This window comes from Onychostruthus taczanowskii, unplaced genomic scaffold (genome assembly GCF_017590055.1).
Source record: "Onychostruthus taczanowskii isolate IOZ18803 unplaced genomic scaffold, ASM1759005v1 scaffold12, whole genome shotgun sequence".
In the NCBI taxonomy this organism is placed as follows: Eukaryota; Metazoa; Chordata; class Aves; order Passeriformes; family Passeridae; genus Onychostruthus; species Onychostruthus taczanowskii.
Window position 1 is genome coordinate 6,351,829 of NW_024498351.1, and position 17,311 is coordinate 6,369,139.

Here is a 17,311-nt window from a genome sequence, read left to right on the forward strand (position 1 = left end):
GTTGACATTGTATTTAATACAGTTGATACATTGCTGGTGAGGAGCCCCTTTCCAAGCTTCTGACTATTTTCAGTTAGGCAGTCTTTGAAAGACATCACATTTCTTAAACACACTGAAGCAAACCTGCATTTAAATCAGTTCCTCACTGTCAGTTTCAACTTTGGGAAGCTACTTGACTCTCTGGAAATTGCCTAAGTCAGTTTCACTTCAGGGATACATGTGAACAGATTCTCTCTCTCAGGACAATGAAGAACAACCAAAAACCCAACTCCCATGAAATATGTGTTTACTTTATGCAGGTATGTATTTTCTTTTGCTATATGCAGCCCTACTAACATAAGCTGCTTTCTTTTACCACAGACTGAAGATTTCTCTGAAGCATAATCTTTAAGATGAAGTTCTTACTAGCAATTTTATGTTTCATCTCATTCTCATTATGGATTGAAGAAGTCTATTCCAAAGAGAAGTCTTCAAAGAAAGGAAAAGGGAAAAAGAAGCAATATCTATGTCCATCGTATGTTCCTGCTTTCTTTTATGCTTGTGTATGATGGTGATCCTGCCCTGTTTTTAACAGTGGAAGTTATGTGGCAATTGAAGTAGAAGGTGATACATCTGGTAGAAGAATGGGGTCTGTGGTGGGAATGGGTTTGACCAGCATGGTTCTGTCATTGTGTTCCTTCTGCAGCAAGTCTGTTTTAACGCAAGGGGAAAATCTAAGCCTCAAAAGTTGTTCCTTTTCTTGTGGTGGATTTCAACCCAGTGCCTTTCTTTTTATGGGGACACAGTAGCATAGTCCCATAGTGCTATGCTGTCTAGCATCATGTTGCAGCTGTATGGGGGATAGCAAGGAGGGTGCAAAACTGTCATGATGAAATTCTGGTTAGCTAGTTCTGTAAGAGAAGGCTTGTCCTACACATATTCCAATTGCATGTTGAATAGAACTAATGTCTTCATGTCTTCAGCATCTTTCATCAATCGTATAATTCTATAACTTTTATGAAGGTGGATGTATTGATTGTTGCTATAAGGTATGCCCTTATGGAATAATCTCCCTGTAGAAATACAGAAATTATAATCTGTGATTGCCCAATTGAATAGAGGATGTATTCTGGACACCTATGACTACTTGATGTTAAAAAAAAACTTCCTCTTTCTAATGCCTACCACACTTTACATTGTGATCCATAGGACAATATTTTATTTGTGAGTGCTATTTTTATAATTTTCTTGGCCAGCCTTACTCATTTTTAGTGTTATGTTGTAAATATATGTGGAAAAGATTGGTGGACTACAATAAGTTGCCAGTAAGTGCAGAAAATTACTATGACTGAAATAATAAAATTGTTTAGACACAGTTAAAACATATTTCTTTTTTGACCATAAAAGAAGAGGTACAGAATGTTAGACTAGTTATTTAACATTAATCAATTTTTCCAAAGAAAAAACAAAGTAAAAGTGGAATAATCAGAGAGAAGCATTGTTCAAGTAATACTTTTTAAAGTTTCCATTCTTTTCAAATATTGATAGAGATGTTTATTTGTAACCTACAATTTTAGAATGTTTCTACATATGGTGCATTTCTTCCTTCTCTTTTTTTTTAATATCAAACCTAAAAAAATACATTTCTTGTTAGATTTGAATACATTAAGATATGTCTCAAATATGATCGTGACTCATCTGAAATGACCCCTACCCATTCTTTCCCTTTTAAAAGTTAAGTTGAGTCTGGATGAGTCTTTTGGTCTGAGCTACTGTGAGAGCTTATAGCAAGGAGCGAAATGTCAGGGTTCCCTGGACAGGCATCAGAACAGAAGCCCTTGGAAAGTGAGTTAGACAGCTGGGAACTGAATCCAGGTCTTTCATGGTCTTGTTTAAATAGCCAGCATTTCCTCCTGTTCTTGACTTCGTCTTAGTAGAATTCAAAACAGCAATGTCATTTTATCTTTGTGAGTGGATTTTTCTTGTTTGTTTTTATTTTAAGCTCTGTAGTTCTTGGTACCATTAAGTATGTTGTTCATTTGTCAACAATACACTTGAAAAAGCATTGAATACATGCTATCATTTTCAAAGTGATACTTTTCCAGTTGAATTTGTCTGCAAAAATACCAGTGAATCCAGTACTTGTTGATCCGTTGTGCAGTGTTGCCAGCAAGACTTGCCGTAGCAATGACACCTATTCCATCTCCTGAATAATGACCAAGTTGTCTACATCTCACTTGGCTGAAGTTCACAGCTTGAGAGACAAGCACTTGTAATAGTGGGGTTGCTGTTTCTGTGGCTGACATCTAGAAGACCTGTCATGTGAGTGAGCGATGAAAATCAACTCTGTCTGGCAGAGAAATTGCCCAGTGCTCTGTTAACTCAGGCTGCTGTTGGCAAACTTCCAATTATCAGCATTTTTTAAATGATCTTTCACCAAACTTCTTGATTTGGTGGCACTCTGTGTTGTAAAAGAGGTTGCCTACTAGTAGTAATTTTTTCTTTGTGAAAAAAGCAAAATATCTTTCCTCAGAATCAAACCAAAACACAATGCTGTGGAGAGGGAATCAAGTGACACTATAAGGGTTGACTAAAACTACTCAAGGAAGTGTCCAAATTAAAAATTTTCTAGTAATCATGAAAAAAATATTTTAGAAGAATGCATGTTAATTTTTAACCAAAAAAACCCCTTTTGTATAATTTATAAAATTGAATGGTACAAATTCCTAATGTAAATGTACTTTTATAAGTTAAACTCTTAATCCACCTTTAATTTGCATTGGTTACTGGTGCAATAAAATTTAAAACTTAATTGTAACAAATTTTTGCCTTTTATCTCCTTGCAGCATGTGAAAAGCTAAATTTTAATTCTTCAAGAGAACAAAAAACTGCATTAGTAGTTGTATACGGAGCAATCCTCTCTTGCAAACTTTATAATGAAATTCAAATCTATGCAAGTCATTATTCAGGAAAAACTTATATTGAATCTCATATTACTGCCTGAGTTCCTTAATTTGATGTTAAGAAATGGGTGGCTACAAGACTGGCTTGGGACTTTATCATGAATTTGTTTGGAAAAAAATTAAGCATACTTGAACTTTTCCTTTTATGGCTCTCCAGAATACAAGCCTCTTGCCAAATGTGCCCCTCTGGCATGAAATTAACTACTCTTAGGGTAAGATGAAAACAAGTTGATTAGAAACCCCATAAAAAGTTCATTATTGTCTCATAAACAGATATTTGCTTCCTTAAATCAGGAAAATTCTATTTTGTATCTTAGAGCAAACCCTGGTGATTGTTCATGATGCTGTACTTCTCAGTGCATTGTGTGATACATTATTTTCATTTACTCCTGAAACTGTTTTTCCCAGGTTTTTATTGAAGGGTTTCTTGAATCTGATACTAAATCATTTGGTTCTTACTTTGATTTAATGCTTTCTCAGAACAGATGTAAGATTTTACATCTTACATTAGATCATTTTCCTTCTTACCTCAGGCTTTCCAAGTGAAACATAGAATAATTATACTTCTGTCTGATTCCTGAATCTTTGTTGATTAACAAAGGAATTGACATATTGGGCCTAAAATGTTATAATAGACAGTTTCACACCACAAATCTGAGAAACTGGCTTCCACAGATACAAAGTACAATGAAGTACAAAGCTTCAGTAACAAAATTTTTGCCTTTTGTTTGCCATGGAAAATCTTAAAAAAAAATCAGGCCCACCCCTTCAAGAAAAAAAAAAACCAACCCAAACCTGTATTACTGTTTACAAAGCTTATTTTGAAATTTCATATACTTAATACAGATGATTTTTATACAGCTGCAGATAGATTAAATTACTTGATCTCTTTCCTTCTCACAGACTTTGTTACTTGGTTCTTATTAACTTCTTCATAATTCTTCATAATAACTTGCTTCTCTTAAACATGTGAGACAGTTATGACTTAGAGCACTGCTGAAAAATGTTTTTCCTTTTATTACACCATAATAAACACTTCAATGTTATTTCATGGTGTTTGAGCTGCTGCTGTTATCTCCACGATCCTTAGCAGCCTGGAAGTTCTCTACTAAAAACTACTCACAAGATCTCTAGATGAAATGAAATTATAAGGAAAGGGAAGCTTGGTTATTACACTGTTATAAAAGGAATAGATAAGTAAGTGTCACACAGCAGCTAATAAAACCAGTAATGACTGTGGTCATCATCACAGCTGTCCCTGTTAATTATAGTTTTAGGATGACTCAGCTGTTCACTTGCGCAGCTTTCACTTCTGAAGATCTCTCAGCATCCCTAATGCCACAGCAATGCTGAGAGCAAAACCTCAGTGGCTAAATCTCATCCTTTTGTCTGGATAGCAGGACTGTCCTTTGAAAACAGCATCCCTCTTCACCTTTATGCATTTGTCCACATGGAGATTGGTATCCTTGTAGATGATTTATAAATACTGTATAATATCTACAGAGACCTTTTTTATGCACAGAGCAGGAGTACAAATCATATTTGGCTTGTATTGAATAAAGCATATCAGCTACTTCAGAAACTGTGAAATGGCCCTCTAAGCCCTCCAGAAAACATGGCTTGTGCCATCTGCCAGGGCAGAAGCTTAGAAAGGTCACAGATGCAAAGGTTCAATAAACAGCTTCTTTTAAAAAACAACAACAAAAGACAGTGGAACTAGGGAAAAAAGGCTTTGATGTGTTTAAAGCAGTCGTATGAAACTCTGTCCTCAAATTTCTCTTGGTTAATTTTAAGCTTCTGACATGCTCTTCTTATTAAGACTAAAGTAAAAGTTCCAAATATATTTTATACCGTGGGTCCTCTCCACTTCTCCATGAACTGTAACTTTTTTATCAAGTGTTTGGGTATACATCACCTCTCTATCTGTAGTAGGTGATCAACCCCAAAATGTACTTGGTGGGAAAGTGGCCTCCTCATTCCCATCATCTAGAAGACTGTGTTGATAGTCTGTGAATGTTTTCATTTGTAGGTGTGGTGGAAGGGTTTATACACTTTGTGGGAGGAGATGCAATGAAGTTGAAAGGAAATCCTGAATTTGGTTGTGGAAGAAGATAAATCTGACAGCCATTCCAATGATAAGTACTTTGCAGAGCCCAGGTCTTGTTCCTATAAAAATTCTTCTGCCCTGTAGTAACTGCAGTTGGTCAATGCTTTTATTATTCTGTGTCATGTAACTCTCATGGAAAGCTGTGATCCCAGACAGATAGGGCCACATTCCAGAAGGTTTGCGAATTTGTTTTCAAAATGGTTAAATGTGGTGGGCAGTAAAAGATAAAGCTGTATGAGCAAAACCTAAGCTGTCCTGTAAAACAGTAATTAAGAATGATAGACTGGTTATCGTTCAGTAACTTTCCGTCTCGGTGAGCAACGTTTGCTCCATTCTCAACACTGGAGTGACGAGACACCAAAATTTTTTGGAAAGATTACAGACTTTGTATTTCATATACAACCTCCAGACTGAGAAAAAACTTGGATCTCTGGGTTGAATTGCACCATCTTTACCTAACCCCAAGAAAAACCATAGGTCTGAATTCTGTTGTCAAGGCAAATTATTTAGAATGTATCTCAGCTTACATTTTGCTCTTTTATCTCCACTTATACCACCATGCAGTTGGTTAGATTTTACCAAGGTCCTTCTATTGTCTCCATACTTACAGCATTTGGAAAAAAAATATTGGGGTATGGAACTGATGTAGATAAATTAATTCCAAAATGTTGCTTAAACATTTGGATGCTTATCCTGTTTTACATCTGTGTGCTATATCAAGACACCACAAGACTCCCATTAGGCACAAGGGTCACAGGTAGTGACTTTGGTGGGATGCAGAGATGCCTAAGCTAGGAGCAAGCAAGCTAACTTTAGCAAAAAATCACATTGCTGAGAGCAGTACTAGTTCAGACTGGGTGAAATACCATGCTAACCTGGTTCTGTTGGTTTGGGGGCTGTGAGATCTGTGGCAGGCAGATGAACCAGCTTGCTTTTCTCAAGTTTACTGAATAATAAGGCACTTCAGATTCCCATATAAACACTCCTTAAGGTGTCTAACCCTGGGAATGTTGAATTATGAAACCAAAGCTGCATTTAAGAGGTTTCTGCAAGACAAGGACTGAAGTAGTGACACTAACAGCTATTGACACTACCTAACTGCAGGAAGGTTGTGTGTCCACATTAGGAGACTATTCTCTGTGGTATATCTACAAGAAGAGATGAAAGACGAGCTGTTTCACCCCCTCAACTCACAGTTCACAACTCAGGGTGCCTAATCTGGGTTTCTGTTTCAAAATTTGCTGTGAAGGAACCTTTCTCTTTTTTTTCACTACACTGCACTACCTCCAAATTTCAGTACTGAAGCTACATGTCTCATTTTAGGTGTTTAGCTATCAACTGCATTTGTGAAGGCATGAAAATGGCGACTCAGAGTTACATAGTTTTAATGTAATTAGTGATACCAATTTTCACTGGAGTAATTGTAATTAATCTTCTTAGGAATAGACATGTCCCCTTGCACAGTTTGGAAATGTAGCTATTAAACATACTAGAGATTAGAGAGATCACTCAGAAGAGTTATATAGTATGTCATTGATATGTATTAACTTGTTTTTATGCTTAGAGTTACTGCACTCAAAAAATCAAATGCCTGCAAATCGGAACACTGATAGTTTATATCAGGAAAATTGTACTTAAAGTATATAGTGGGATAATAGCTATTATGTTTCCCATACTTATTTCACCTTTCTCACATGTACACAGCCATGTTATATAACTAAAATGTCAGTTTCCATCATCAGTTTCCATCATGTATTTTTATCTGCCAGTAATTTAGAACTATGAAAAAGCTTTCTTTCATGTTTGTGTAGAATACCGTTTATATTCTTTCCTCCTGTAGCATGTGGAAAGGACTCCATGTAACTTCAGTAAGCTCTGGAGAATAAATATCATGATGACCTATAGAGATATAATGTCTTCTGACACATTTGCCTAACACAAATGTAAAGCTGTATAAATTTCAAACCAAGTATAATACATGCTTCCTTTTGTCATGCATATCTGCTTTGAAATTCTGGATTTTGGTTAGTGAATTATGAAAACAATTGCCTGTTGAAAACAAAAAACCTGTTGCCATCAACTTGAAATGTTGATCATGATCTTCAAAGGCAGTGATAAAATGTGTAGAGCTGCAGTGGAAGAGGAGATGAACACCTCTTGAACACCACAGGACTGCATGTCCTGTGAAATACAGTATGTAAAACAATTCTTTGATTTGTCAGTGATACCAGATGTAACCTCCCAAGGATCAGTCATTTCACACAGGAATGTTATAGCAAAAAACTAACTGTACTTTGTTTTCTCTCTGGATTGTGAGGACACTATCTGTAGAAGTGCAGATACTTCTGTGTATGCAAGAATGCTGCTTATTTTCCATTTCATTTTTTCAGAGACAGAAAAATAACCTTGGGTTTGGTTATTTTGTATGTTGGTTGTGTGGGCTTTTTTAATTACTTAGGTAAAATCTTTGGTAGGGAAAGTTCTAGCTTTACAATTACTTGCTTTTAAATTTTCTCCATAGCAACTGTGAGGCTTCTGTTGCCTTATCCTTTGGTAATCACTGTATCTTGCTTAGAACTAATGAATTACTATGAAGAGTGCTACATTCCTGTTTCTTAATGCTTTCCATCAGCTTCACATGCATTCAACAGAGGTTGAAATAAATGCATTAGAATTAAAATGCATACTGCAACTGGTGGAAATCAAAGTTACCAGCTTTTTACAAATGGGAAAATTGTAGGCTGGATTATAAAAAATGGTAAATAACTTCTCAGTTGGTGTGTTGTTATGTGAGACTCAGCCTTCAGCACACTGAAGTAAGATTCTTCTAGAAAGGCAGATCTCAGCTCAAATCCTTTTTGTCTTATGTAATATACAAATATGCCTCTCATTAATTCATTCCATAATGGCCAATTAAGCAGGGGTAGTTGTGGCTCTAGGTAAATGTCTCACATTAATAGTCCCAGCTTCTTTATCCAAGCAGCTAACATATCCCATTAACTGTCTCATTAGGTCTTTTTGCTCATTTGTCACTCCAAAATTGTCATTAACTTCTTAACTCACCCCAAGAAATACATCTGATGTACTGATTTGCAGGTGAAGTTTAGGCATTTTGGTCAGCAAGGCTCTCAGAAGGAATTCCAGTCATTGTGGTGAAGTCTCCTTGTGTGCTGTTCAATTATGGTAGATAATGACAGCATGCTGTACAAGAACCACAGCGAAAATATGAAAAATATGACTGATACTCAGCAGAGCTTTTTTTTTTTTTTTCCAGTGGCTATTTCAACCACTTCATTCAAAGTGACCTTTAAAAGTAGCAATTACTGAATCTCAATGCTTGTCCTCCTAACTCAAACCAGCGAAAGTCATTGTATTTCACTTGGTTCTTAGATAAGCAAGGGAAAATGCACTTCTACACTTGTATAAGTGCAGAACACAACCCCATGATTTGTGGAAGGTGTGATTGTGGTGTTCTTTACCAGCAAGCTATGCTGTCATTTTTCTTCCCATCACTGTCTTCCCAATGCAATAAGTCTCCTTTGCCCAATTTTTGGATGGTTTTTGAGCTAACAACTTGAACAGATATTTTTATAGATATACTTCCACAGTGCAGCTCAGATCTCACAAAGCTACTACTTTATTCCTCTTACTCGAAAAGACAAATAAAACTGTCAGCTGTATTTGGCTTTCTTTTGCTGTTTGTTGCTCACTCATTTAATTTCTCAAACTTTTTTTTCTCTTTTCCTCATTGCTTCTTATGAGTATCTGTATTTCATTTATGTGCCCATGTTATCCTGTGTAGTTCAGATTACTGTTTTCACTATTTAATGAACTTCGTTGTATAACCCATGACAAAATAAAAAAAAAATTAAGTTTGTTCATTAGTTGTTACTTGGATTTGTTTTCATATTTCATTATACATAATTTAGAAAGAAGTCTTATTGTCAGTATTAAGGAGATGTAGACATGTGATGTAGATGTTTCAGATGCTAATATGTGTAACTTGCAAGGAAGCACTGCCATGAACCTTTCTGTATCTGATAAAATGCAGCATACAGAGTGTTTGCCTGCCTTTTTAATAGCTAGATGAACATTCTTTTCTGCATTGCTCTTTCTAGAAAATGGAAAATAATATTTTGTTTTCCTTTTGTCCAACTAGTGTTAGCAACAAAATAATCATGCAAAACTGGCTTGTGATACTTCTGTAGCAACCTCTTCAGTGGTAAAGGTCATCACTGAAAACTGAGCACATCTCAAAATTACAGAAATGTAATAGAACAGAATAGAATAGATCATTTCAGCTGGAAGGGACCTCCAATGATCATCTAGTCCAGCTACCTTACCAAATGAGGAAATAAACAAATTCTTTTGCATAATGATCCAATTCTAAGTAAAATATAAAATCTTACAAACTCAGCCTTGGGAGGATTGTTTGAAAGAGAATTTGTCAATTATTAGGAAAGGAGTTAGAACATATATTCCTTGTTTTATTGCTGTAATATTAAATTAGCAGAGGCTTATTGTATACAGAACATACAGGTCTGTATACATAACAGGAAGTTAACATATGTTGCTAAAAGTAAATGCTTCCTTGTTTTATTAGAAGACCAATTATCTCTGGAGAAGTTCTGCTGGAACAATTAGCTCACCCATGTGGTTGTTACAGATCACAGAGGTTGTAGTGTGTTTACTGCAAGAGATGGGTGGGGAATTATATACTACAGCCACTTAATGCTGCTCCACAATTCTTTTCTCTTCCTGTATGTTGTAGTTTAAGATATCCTTCTGGATACATATTTCTTGGTAGGTACATTGCTGTGTAGTTTTTGGAATGCATACTTATCCTGCTAATTACTGTTTAGTAATCAAAATTTCAAGGAGGATTTAGTGCCGTTTTATTGCCCTAATTTTTTTCTCATTTATAACATCAAGCAAATACAAGAAAATAGCTAAGCAGATATGCAGTTGTGGGTTTCAGAAATATCCTGAATACAACAAAGAAAACAGAAATCTAATTATTTTTTTCCTGAACAATAAAATGCTCAATGGGTATCAAGGAGACTATGATATAATAAAATGCATTTATGTTTTCATAAATGGTTGACATGTTTTTAATAATAGGGAACTCCTTCTTAGTTTTATTTATAAATGTTTTAGTTGCAAATGTTAACTGAGAAGATTAAATCTCTTTGGGAAGTCATAGTGAGTGCTACCAAGTCAGCAGATCTGATTCCCTTTTCCCTTATGGTTTGAGTTAAACCAGTTGTTTTTAAAGGTGAGGTTATTAGTAAGACCTCTTCAAGGGCTAGGCTCTGGTCTCATCTCCAATTTTCAATTAAATACTAATGTCATGCTATGCTGGCATTTATTAATTAATTAATTTCCTAGTAATAAATAAGGAAAATGCTGAACAGGAGCTGCCATAATTAGATATTTTAAAATCAGGAGATCGAATTCATGTGGTTTTTTGTTGTTGTTTTTTTTTTTTTAAACTGGTCAAAAGACTTCTGTAAAGTTATTGTTTTCTTCAAAAAATGTTTGAATAAGGCATAAATTCCAGAGGACATGAAGGAAACTGAAGAATGAGAAGAAAAAAAAAACTAGCTGTTATACAGGATAACCTGTAGGTCTGTCAAACTGACATTGGTATAGGAGACAATAATGAAAAAAAGAAATTATGTGGTGAAGAAGGCAACAGCATCTTATGCTGATTATGGAAAATCTTAAGGAAATAAACTTGATTATTTTTCAAAATACATTTGTACATTAGTTTGCAAGAGGTGATAATGTTGATGCATATGAATCATACCTATGTAGGGTGTTTCTCTTATCTTTACATGGCATCCTGGTTACTGAATTATAATGACAGAAAGCAAAATAATCATAAAAGGGATGGCAAAATGATTATGAGACAGAATTCAAAACTGGAAACAGTCATTGAATAGGTTCTGGAAACATACAAGTTCATTTACATACCATAATGAGCCTGCTTGGTGTTTAAAATACCTGGGGAGGGCACTGACGCACCCGTATTGTTTTTTATTACACTCAATTTCATGTTCTCTTGTAGCTACATTTACCTGTCGCAGGTTTTTTTGATTGCAGCAATGGTTTTCATTTAACACCCAGCACAATAATGGCAGGGTAATGAAGATGTTTAAATTCCTCCTGCAAAACCAGAGAGTCCAAGGCCTTGTTTTCTGTAGTAAAGCTTTTATTAGCACTTGACAAAGAGATTATGCAATCCTCCAGCTCTGGGTGGAATAGCTGGCACTGGCATGTGAGAGCAGGAGACTGCCAAAAGCCTCTGCATGGTTTGGCACCTACAAAGTGGCTGTCAATTCACTGAGGTTCCTAATCTGACAGTCACTGAAAATAGTTCAGGTGGCTGCTTTCTACTGATGAAGAAATCATGTCCCTCTGCATATTTTTGTTTGGAAGGAAAGGAACAATTAGGGAATTGCAGTTTATTTGCTTCCAAGTTTACAGTTAAGAGTATGTCAGAGCATTTGTGTTTATTACACGAGTAGTTTCTTGAAAACTACTGAAACTTCTCAAGGAAAGGAAGACTATACGTTATGGCACCTGTAAAATAATGTACATTTTTTGCTTGTGAAATGACATTTATGGCATTACTTTAAAATCACTTCAGTTTAAGCATGGAATTATTTCTGTCTTGATAGTAACTAATGAACTTTTTTTTACAGGCAGCAATCAGCTGAAGACCTTGCAAGAGTACCTGCTAATTCTACCAGCAATATCTTGAACAGACTATTGCTCAGCTATGATCCCAGGATAAGGCCTAATTTCAAAGGTTTGTCAGATATTTCAGCCTTTTTTTATCTTTGGATTTTAACTTTTACTCTTTTCACACAGAGAAAAATTATGTAGATATTATACTCACAAGCTAAATTTCTGTTGTTGTTGTTGTTGTTTTTTTTAATGGAAGCCTCCCTAGATAGTGTGAAACTGCAGAAGATATTTATCCTTTTGAGCTGAAAGACAATAGGTTAGGATTTCATTATCATAATAGTATGTGATGCTTTATTACTATTGGTCTTATTTTATAAAAGACTTTTAAAGTGTAGAAATAGAATTTATAGAATAAGTTTTAAAAATATATTTTTATCCCTACATTTTAGTTAGACTCTGCCTTACAGCATTTTAAACCACCAGATTTCTCTATAGACATCCTTTAAGATGACTAAAAAAAGTTGGGGTCAGCAGTATCACTATTAGCAAACTATACAATTATTAAATCCTTTAAATATATTTTAGTTATAAAGCTTACACACTTGAAGAATTCATATAGGTAATGCATTGAAACACATTTTCTGCCATTAAAACATCTCCCTGGTAGTCAGATGTTGCAGGATGCTTCTGTGTAGAGTGTGTGAATCCTTACATGAGAAGAAAAAGTTGAAATACATGTTCTCTGCAAAACCTCTAAGAATTCACACAAGTTGGGCTGTAAATTAGACTTTTCAGGAATTAGATTATTTACCTTCTGTAAATAATGTACTACTAAAAAGATGTAGACAATTTTACTACATATAGATAAAGCAGTTTACATAAAACAGCTCTTTCATTTAAAACTCCTCATGTAATTATATGAGCATTAAGAGATATTTTAACATGAATATCACTAGTATGAAAAATTTGGAAATCTTAAATGTTTATTGTGCTTTGGAAGAGGCTATTTTCAGTTCTGTTTAACAGTTTTATAAACCTATTAAGTTCAGTTCTCAGTAAGTGTACAGCTTCTTTCTTATTCACTGTAGAACCATATTTATATGTTTACAGCACTGTCTTGTCAGAAAGAATAAATGTCCAGCCTCTTCTCTACCTGTTCTTCAGCATAATCAGCTTGTAATCACAAAGCATGATGCAGATTTCTTTATATTTTTGATAACCCTTCTGGCAGTCTGGTAAGAATCAAACAGAAGGGAAAGGGAGGACATGTAATGTTAACTCAGAGGAAGGTGGAAGAAAAAGAACATTTTCTGACAAGTGGTTTGCCCATGTTAAAATGTTCCTCACACATGAGTGATTTTCTTGGATGGCACATCCTATTCAAATCTGGAAGAGAGAGTACACTCTTGGCTACTAGTGATGTGATGAGTGCTCTGTCACATGCGTCAGGCATTAAAATAAGTACTGTGCTTATTGCATAACAAAAGCATAATACTTAAGTAGTCTGATTAAAAAACCAAACCAAACAAATTGGTTTAACTGAAAAAGTGAAATTTTATCTTCATAAATTTCTAGTGACCAAAAGAATGAGTTTGATTTTTTGTATTAAAGCTGCATAAAATATTTTATGCAGACAAACATGCTATTGGAAGAAACATATATTACTTTGTACTGTATTTGCTTAGTCTGTCAAAACAGTATTCATATATTCTTATAGCTCTTTTGTTGCTGAAATTAGGAAGAGTATTTGTAACTGTGTAAATGATATACCTGCATCTAGTGGACATCCTGACACTCACACCGTAGAGGTACTAAATAAAAGTAGTGGTCCATAATTAGTTCTCTCAAATATCAGGTCACTTCTCCTTGCTCTGTGATAACTCTCTGTTAACACCAGATTAAATTACTGCCAATCAGTTCCCACAGGGTGACAGAGGGCAGATGTAGCAGCTGTCATACCATCCCTCTTCAACTACAGGAATCCTGGCTGTGGAAAAGAGAAAAAAATCCAGGCCATCTTAGTATCTTCACAGCTCTGACTTCTAAAAATTTTTCCTGGCTAATTGGTAACCATTGTAAAATGGAGCAGCTTTCCAACTCTTTCATACGAAGGCTAGATAGCTGTGAAAAATGCATGCAATAATTTTTACCTGCCTGTATTCATACTTTACAGACAGGTAAAGGCTTATGTACTTTAGTTGCACAAGAAGATATCTTCTTAAAGCATAAGGAAATATCTCATCATAAATCATAAACAGGTAATTTGGGATGATAGTGTGTCATTATGACCTTGACAGTTAAAAGTGGCTGCTGCTAGAAATATGAATTGCTTCTATCATTACACTGTGTGCAAAAGTAATACTGGCTTATGCATTCTGAGATAACAGAATATCATTAAATTCAATCACTATTAAGTTAGATGTATGGTCAGTGGAATTCTGTAAGATTAGCTCTCTGGACTAAGGATTTTTATTTTTCCCTTTTTTTTGTCACTAGGTTAAAAAGTGGTTTAGTGATTTCTATTGACTTTGATAACTGTGTATAAACTAACTTAAAGTTACATTGTGGCATTATGATACTGGTATAAAGGAGCTTTAAATGAACGATAATGTACCTTTACTGGATTGTGTAGCTCACTAGAATTATTTTTTTTGAAAGGAATTCCAGTTGACGTTGCAGTTAACATCTTCATTAACAGCTTTGGATCAATTCAAGAGACAACTATGGTAAGAGTGAGATTAAATTAATGTAGTGCACATGGAGATTTCCTTCCGAAATCAAACTTCAGGCTGAGGATTATGAACTATAAAACAGAAATATTTTAGATCTAAACCTATTAATGTATTTCACTCCATATGTGTCCGCAGATTGTTGTAGCTTTAGAATCTGATTTACATGAAAGGAAATCCATGGTTTCTAAGATGCAAGAGCTAGACTAATTTCCATAGGTTATTAAGTTCATTGGAAGAACCCATTTGACAGTATGAGCTGAAGATCTTCATGAGAGTTGTTACATAGTTTGCTTGGTGTGTTATTCAAAAAAACCCAAACCACTAAGACTGTATATGAGAGAAAAAGAATAGACATGCATAAGGATGAAATGTATAGATTTTTTATTTTATGTGGATCTGAAGATGTAAATAAATTGTGATGGAATACAAGGAACTGTAGTAAAGGAATAGGCTATCAATGACCATTGCCTTACTGCTGTTTATTTACTGCATGGGAAAGATAAACTGGGGAGTGAAGTTTATAAAAATGTGTTTCCAGTTCAGCCAGAAAATTTCAATATGTCAATAACAGGATTAAATAATCCTCATTGCAATTTTGACTTCTTTTGTTTCTTTGGGAAATAAAATCAGTTTCAAAATATGATTGCTTCAGCAAAAAACTTTCTGGTATTTTGGGACTTGAAGGTCTTTTTTGTCATGGTGTTTCCAACAAACACTATCAAAAATATTGCCTAAAAATGCAATTTAGTTATTGAAGATGTTCTGACCTTATCAGGTTTTCCTTTTGTGTAAAAAAAAGGGGAGTGTACCATGTCGTGCCAATACATGGAAGCCTCAGCCAAGACATGCACTGAGGGGGTGTTCTGAGGCATTCCCTGATCGCTTTGGTGACTTGCTGCATCTAAAGCATTGAGGCAGTTCTAAATCAAGTTGCTTTTTTTAATGCTGTGACTAAGGCAGCATTCTGACACATAATAGCAGAGAAGCAATAAACCACAATACCACTAATAAGCAATAAAACACATTTTTGTTGTTGGAAGTAAATGCCCACTTAAAATTCATAACCAGCTTACCCTAATGAAATTTCAATAGGACTGCAAAGCCACTCCAAGTTGAACATAAATGTTGGCTGGAACAGTTTTAAGCAGCTTGGCCAGAAATTTCTGTTTCTTTAGCTAGCAGAGATTTATGTTTGATTGCAAATAATAGTAAGTCAACTAATGCCATTAGTGGGAAGTGACATTAAAACAAAAAAATGTAAGTTTGCCCAAAAGGCCACAAGATTTATTTGTGAAAACAAAAAAGAGGACTCAAATTTAAAGAGGGACAGGGAGGAAGAGCAGGAAAGTAGGACCAAGATAAGTGTCTTAAGATATGAAGTATATTGGGCCAGATGGCCCTTTCAAGTTTCTGAAATTAGTTGCATGCTTTAAAAAGTGACTTTTAAAGAGGATTTTCTACAATTCACCCAGATTCATATAGTTACAAAACATGAATGTGAGAGATTTGCTTCCCCCAGCCCCTCCGAAAAAAAAAGAACTATGCTCTCCACAGCCATGTATGTATGCCTATCTGTGCCTTCCTGATATGGTCACTCACAAATTTACTAAGATGTGCTGTATGATGAGTCATGCTCTCCTTTGTAATTCTATCTGATTGTCAGACAGCTTCTTTACTTTATGTTATGCTTTCATTTAGATTTCTTTGTCTAGCTGATCACCATGATAGCTAAGCACATTTATGTCAAATTTGGATAACTTTATGATTGCCTTAATCTAATACAGGAAGCACTGACAAAATTAACAGTCAATCTGTTGTTCCATGTATTATTTAGAAAACTCTTCCTGCTGCAGTGGGCATTGGATATTCAGGAATCACTTCTCTCTTGGGGATAGGTTTGTACTTGTCTTCAAATGGTCTGGGTAATACACCGGACAGTAGAAATGGATTGCTTAGAATAGGAAAGACTTGTACTTCTGGAATCACAGGAAAAGTATTTCCTGGAGGTGAGGCACCAAGTCGGTGAAGGATCAGAGGGGTCTCTTGTGTTCAGAAAGGAGACATTTGCAGAAGCACCAGAACTCCTGAAAAGGTTCCTTGGTGTTGGAGAAGAGAGTGGCTGGCTACATCTCTACTGTCTCTGGCACTGGTGAGAATCATGTGGAGTATTGATTTATAGACTGTCTCTAAAATTACCAGAAGCTACTAAACTGGTTGGAGTGTTTTCAAAATTTTGAAATAACGTATTTCTAAGTTTTTAAGTCAATGAATTATTGTGATGATGCTTTGCTCCCTAGCCACTGCTGGCTGTAATAATTGAACTCATAAATTTTTGCAAAATCTGTGTGGGTAAAGCCATGCTAAAGCAATTATTCCTTCTTTTGTGTGATGGAAGTGTGGGAAAAAATAACGATGGGTACCAGATGACTGGAAGACACGTTATGGTCGAAGGCCCAACAAACAAATACATAGAGTGACAGTGAGAGAAGGCCTTGCCTGCTGTCCTTCTGGTCCTGTGCTAATCATGTTCTTAGCTATGCAGTTGGCTCATCCTCAACAAAGAGTTAGGATTAGCTCCTTGTGAGGTATAGTCCACTTAGATTTAAGAAAGGAGGAAATTTCTTTATAGAAAATCATTGAAGTTACTTTGTTTTAAAGCAAGAGAATACCCATTTTGCAGGTCATATGCCCAGAATCCTGGATCACTTTACTGAAGCCTTTGTGAAGAATCTGAAGGGCAAATGTTTGCTCTGTGTTTAGAAAGGATAGTGTTCATGTTGTGTTGTTCAATATTGAAGAGAATTGCAGTGCTTCCACACACTTACTAACTAAGTCAC

The 17,311-nt window shown here is 35.3% G+C and overlaps 1 protein-coding gene across 1 annotated transcript in view; it reads left to right on the forward strand.

Moving 5' to 3' along the window:
- The first annotated feature begins 360 nt into the window (after positions 1 to 360).
- Positions 361 to 17,311, forward strand: part of GLRB (glycine receptor beta) — a 45,395-nt gene continuing 28,444 nt past the window's right edge. The window contains exons 1-3 of the mRNA XM_041428000.1: positions 361 to 514; positions 11,757 to 11,863; positions 14,401 to 14,468. Of these exons, the coding sequence (XP_041283934.1) occupies positions 393 to 514; positions 11,757 to 11,863; positions 14,401 to 14,468 (297 nt within the window). The 5' untranslated portion in view covers positions 361 to 392. The remainder of the gene's footprint in view (positions 515 to 11,756; positions 11,864 to 14,400; positions 14,469 to 17,311) is intronic.